General features: G+C 34.9%; 1 protein-coding gene across 1 annotated transcript; it reads left to right on the top strand.

Annotated features, from left to right (window-relative positions):
• Window positions 1–337: 337 nt before the first annotated feature.
• LOC308432618 (olfactory receptor 2A1/2A42-like) lies at window positions 338–1,279 on the top strand (the record flags this gene model as incomplete). Its single annotated transcript, XM_080932389.1, has 1 exon — window positions 338–1,279. One exon carries the CDS (start codon window positions 338–340, stop codon window positions 1,277–1,279), a length of 942 nt encoding a protein of 313 aa, XP_080788515.1.
• Between the last annotated feature and the right edge of the window lie 4,721 nt (window positions 1,280–6,000).

The raw sequence follows: 6,000 nt of genomic DNA, 5'->3' as shown, positions 1-6,000 counted from the left end.
AAAAGTATCAAACATGAAACTAAAAACCATTTTATGATACTTTTGTTCATATAGATTTGGTTGTCCTTAATTACATCAGTGCCGGTGGTTCCAGGTCAGTAACTGCTGATATATTTTCCCTCTGAAAACTGGAAACCAACATTAAAATGTGTGTAGATGGACAGGCAATTTTACTATTTGATAACTAGTATTTAATTCATTAATTAACTTGATTATGTTTCTAAGAGTATATTTTTAAAGTATTTTACACCAACACAAATCTGTCTTACTAAACAAAAGATGTTTTAAGATAATTGTGTCTCCTAGTACTTTCTATCTCTCCTTCATAGAAAAAAAAATGGAAGAAAATCAGACATTGATCACGGAGTTCATCCTGCTGGGATTCTGTCTTGGCCCGAAGGTTCACCTAGTTCTTTTTGTATTGTTCTCTCTCTGCTACATCTTTACATTGTTGGGAAATGGGTTTACCCTTGGATTAATCTGCCGAGAGCCAAGACTTCATTCTCCTATGTACTTCTTCCTCTCCAATCTGGCCACTGTTGATATGGCCTATGCCTGCAACACAGTGCCACAAACACTGGTAAACCTCTTGGATGAGACCAGGCCCATCTCCTTTGCTGGATGCATGATGCAGACTTATCTATTTTTGACATTTTCTAGCACAGAATGTGTTCTCCTTGTGGTGATGTCCTATGATAGATTTGTGGCCATCTGTCACCCCCTACACTACACTGTCATCATGAACTGGAGAGTGTGTACCATCCTGACTGCTGTTTCCTGGATATTTAGCTTCCTCTTGGCTCTGGTCCATTTAGTTCTCATCCTGAAGCTGCCTTTCTGTGGGCCTCATGAAATCAATCACTTCTTCTGTGAAATCCTGTCTGTCCTCAAGCTGGCCTGTGCTGACACAACACTCAATCAAGTTGTTATCTTTGCAGGCTGTGTATTTGCCTTAGTTGGACCCCTATTCTTTGTAACAGTCTCCTATACATGCATCCTGGTGACCATCCTGAGGATCCAGTCAGGGGAGGGCCGCAGAAAGGCCTTCTCCACCTGTTCCTCCCACCTCTGTGTGGTAGGGCTCTTCTTTGGCAGTGCCATTGTCATGTACATGGCCCCCAGATCCCAGCACCCAGAAGAGCTGCAGAAGATCCTTTTTCTCTTTTACAGTTTTTTCAACCCCATGCTGAACCCCCTGATCTATACCCTGAGGAATGCTGAAGTCAAGAGCACATTCAGGAGGGCACTGTGCAGTGAAAATCATTCTCAATTGTTATGATATTTGGACCACAAGTCTTGGTAACTTCCTCCAATTTTAATCCCTAATTATTTTCTAAATATGAAAAGTCACTATTTTATTCTTATCTTTGTTTAATAGCACAACAACACACCCTTTCTATTACTTTGAGGATAAATACTAAATATGAAGCATCCATTGGCTTTCTGTGAAATGACGTTTTATCAAATGTAATTATTTTGATTTTGTTGAAGTTATTAGCTATAAAATTAAATAATATTTTAATTTATTTTCTGGGTCCAAAAATTTAAACACATTTTATCACAATTCTAATTACATAACATCACAAAATACATGTATCATAAGAATAAGAAAATAAGCTACATACAAAGGCTGTGATTATCAGAGCTCTGATGTAGAACTCTCTCAGTGTCCTACAGTTGCACTTGTCCATTCTACAAATAATGCAGTCTTATTTTCAAATCCCACATTACTGAAAAAGCTTTAATATCATTTATAGATTTGGTAGTCCATGCTTCATTAGTCGCTAATAAAGGGGTAAGCATGAGCATTGTCTCTTTGAATAAGCTAAAAATGAAAAACAGATTAAACAATTTTGGGGAGTTTAAGGATTCTGCAGATGATGAACTATGATTCATTTAATGGTACACACTTTATTTGTATGCAGTTTTCTAGCATTGATCCATCAGCACCTCTACCTCTGTTTTTTCCAGATGCCGTGGACCACTGTCCTCCTAGAGCATCTCTTACCCAAACAGTAAGCTTTACAAGAAGATGCCAGGATCTAACTATCTCTCCAGCTGGGTAGTGGGTTGATTTTTTGGCTGATGTGACCTAGACAACTAATGCCTGAGGACTAGAAATCAGTCCCAGAAATTTCAAGTGTATTTTTAAAGAGTTTCATATGATTTTTTTCCTGATTTGAAATAAAAAGTAATTTCATGATCAGTCTTGCCCAATGTCATTAAAATGACAAATGTCTAACGTATTGAAAAGACTGTTCTTTATTTGATTGATAATTAATACTTCATCCACTTTTAATAAAGGTGTATAAGTGAAGGCACACAGGGTTTATCACTTACTGCGTGGGAAATATTACACATTGATAGAACTTTACCTGGTTCATTTTATTTACTCATCATATAAAAACAATGAGAAAGATAATATCATCATTTTTCTTGGATGAATGCATTTCACACAGTAGCACAGTTTGGGCTTTTTCTTAAAAAGTCTGACTTCCAGGACTTTTCTACTTAACCACACATGTCTATCAATATATCAGTCTTTTTAATATACAAGGCTAAATATCCAAAGATAGAACATTGTTAGTAAAGGCAGATTTTTCACAGCTGAATATGTTTCACTGTGAGCTTATCTGAGATCCCAAGTCTGCTAGACTCTGAGACATAAGAGTCTAGTTGTCCTGTATATACTGATCGTCATAGAATCATTATATTTTTAGAGAATCAGGAAACACAAAGAAGTTGAGAACACAGATGATTCTCATTGAGCATGCAGATTTAGTCCAATTATGTATGACCTGGAACCAGAATATCTTGATTCATAGTCAGCCTCATTCTATCTTCCATCCCCTTCTCCCTCTCCCTCTTCTCTACTTCCTCCTCTCTCTCCTTCCACTCTCTTCCTACTTTCTTTCCTGTTTCTTTTCCATTTTTGATTTAAATTGTTCATGAAAGCATTTTGACTCTACACTGAAATGTGAAAAGAAGCCAGCACATTAAGAATTACTCTAAAGCCAAGAACCAGAACTCAGAAGCATATCTCCAACTGATAAAGACTTGCAAATTAAAATTTAGGTTTCTCTAAGGAGTCTCACTGGGGATACAAAGGATTCCTATGGCAATTCCCAGCTGTAGATGCAAACACGAAACAGAATCCTGTGGACTAATTGGAGGTTCCTTGTCTCATAATATTATATTAGGACTTTCTTCGTTTTGACATGTTGTCTTTTTATTATTTACTTATTTGTTTGTTTTTGTTTCTGTTTTTGCTTTTGATTTTTCCTCTCTTTTAATCATTGAGGTTCTTACAGCTTCTAGTTTTGTATTTTAATGGGATTCCTGACTGTATAAATGAGTAGTTCTTTCTAACTATCTCTGTCACTTCTTCCTTTTCTTACCCTCTTTTTCTTTTGTTTGTTTGTTTTGTTCTATTTGATGCGTCAGTTTTTGTACTATGTTACTATATTTCAATATATTATATTATCATATTATATGATATTGTTATCACTTAGAAGCCTGTATGATTTCTAGTGAAAGAAAAAAGGGTGTGGATCCAGATGAGAGAGGAGATGGATAGAAATCTACGAGAAGGAGAGGGTTAAGAAAACATAATCCTTTTTTTTTTTTTTAAAGGATTGATACTCTGCATTAAGGTCTTACTAGTTACAATGAGCAAAAAGAACATGTAAAACAGGATGTAACCTGGAATTAGTCAACGTTTTCTTGGTGTGTAAGGATTGAGCATGACTTTTTTTTTTTTGTTTTGAGAAAACATAATCCTAATGTAGTATATAAAAATATAGTTTAAATAAAATAAAATAAAAATCCTCATTATTCTTATTTATGTATCTATCTATCTATCGATTTATCTATCTATCTATCTATCTATCTATCTGTCTATCTATCTATTTATCTATCTGTCAGAAGAGAGTTATTTTAACCGGAAAGACAAAAACATTTGAAGCAAAGCAAGGCAAACTAAAAATTTCATAATTCTAAGAGTTTCAAGAAATAGAAAACATTAACTACTTCTTTTCTAGTATACAAGTAAGTAGTTTCAAGACTCATGCTTACTGTAGCAACCATGCAACCCCTTTTTCCCAACTCTCCTGGAACTGTTGCTCCCCAGCCAGGTGCCATGTTGTTCTGTGACTTTTACTAAGAAGAAATGAACTATGTTGCTCTACCCTACACATGGCACCTAAGTCTACCTTAGAGAACCAAGGAATTATTGCAGTTGCTTACATGATTCAAAGGTTACTCACAGGCACTTGGGTTATTCAAACGTAATTGTATTTCTAAAAGGTCACAGCAACATGAGTAGAAACTCATGTTGTTTCCCTGAGTTCTCTGTACAATTTCCTGGAAGCTTTTGACTTTGGAATGTACACACAGAAATTGTCAATACCTAGAAAATTTTAACAAAGGTTCTGTGAATCTTCTTAAGTCTCAGAAATTTCCTGAGACTTGTGAGTTTTGTGTACTTCCTGAGTCTTTTTAGTTTCATTTACTTTCTGAGTCTTCCTCTAGAGGCAAACATTTGAATTCTGAGTATCCACATTCATCTTGATGATGTTGACTCTCTGGAGAGAGAAAAGGAAGCACATAAATATTTGAATATACAAAACCAAGAGTGCAGTCAGAATTAATTTAAGTAAAATTATTTATGTTATTTGACAACACTGATAATTTTATTACCATAAACATTTAAAATTTTCATGCATAAAGTACATTGAGACGTTAACCTACAATTTTATTGAAAGTAACAAGACTCATAAAACCTTAATATAAAATGTTAACCTATAATATAAAACATAAAATGAGAGGGTGTAACCACTGCTCAAAAAATTATTGTTGAAGCTTTTTGAAATATTTTGAGCATTTTATTCAATATATTTTGATAATATTCTTTTCTTTCCAGGACTAGACAAGGCTACCAACTCTCCAGCTACATATTCAACATAGTACTGGAAGTCCTGGCAGGAGCAATTAGACAGCAAATGGAAATCAAAGGGATACAAATCAGAAAAAAAGAAGTAAAAATATCACTATTTGCAGGTGACATGATAGTATACTTAATTGATCCCCAAAAATTCCACCAGAGAACTTTTATAGCCGATGAACAACTTCAGCAAAGCAGCTGGATATAAAATTAAACAAATCAGTAGCCTTCCTCTCCTCAAAGGACAAACATGCTGAGAAAGAAATTAGAGAAGAGATACCCTTCACAATAGTCATAAACAATATTAAATACCTTGGTGTGACCTTAACTAAGCAAGTGAAGAACCTATATGACAACAACTTCAAATCTCTGAAGAACAAAATTTCAGAAGATCTCATAAGATGGAAAATCTCCTATACACTTGGATTGGAAGGATCGACATTGTAAAAATGGCCATCTTACCAAAAGCAATCAACAGATTCAATGCAATTCCCATGACAACTCCAACTCAATTCTTCATAGAGTTGGAAAGAGCAATTTGCAGATTCATCTGGAATAACAAAAAGTCTAGAATAGTAAAATTTATCCTCAACAACAAGAAAACTTCTGTGGGAATCACCACCCCTGTTCTCAAGCTATATACTTACAAATTATTTGTGTTAAAAACAACATGGTAATGGTACAAAGATAGGCAGATAGATCAATAAAACAGAATAAAAGATGCAGAAATAAACTCACATATGGTCACTTGATTTTTTTACAAAGGATTTGAAAATATTCAATGGAAAAAGGACAGCCTCTTCAACAAGTGGTGTTGGCTCAACCTGCAGTCAGTCATTATACAGAAGAATGAAAATAGATTCTTACTTATCTCCTTGTACAAAGCTCAAGTGCAAGTGGATCAAAGATCTCTACATGAAACCAGGTACACTGAAACTATCCGAAGAGAAATTAGGGAAATCCGTAGAACACATAGGCACAGGGGAAATTTTCCTGAACAGAACACTAATGGCTTGTGCTCTAAAATCAAGGATCGAGAAATGGAACTTAATGAGATT

The sequence above is a fragment of the Micromys minutus genome (genome assembly GCF_963924665.1).
Source record: "Micromys minutus genome assembly, chromosome: 18".
Classification (NCBI taxonomy): domain Eukaryota; kingdom Metazoa; phylum Chordata; class Mammalia; order Rodentia; family Muridae; genus Micromys; species Micromys minutus.
Note: the sequence above shows the minus strand (reverse complement) of the source record. Positions and strands in the feature narration are given on the sequence as shown.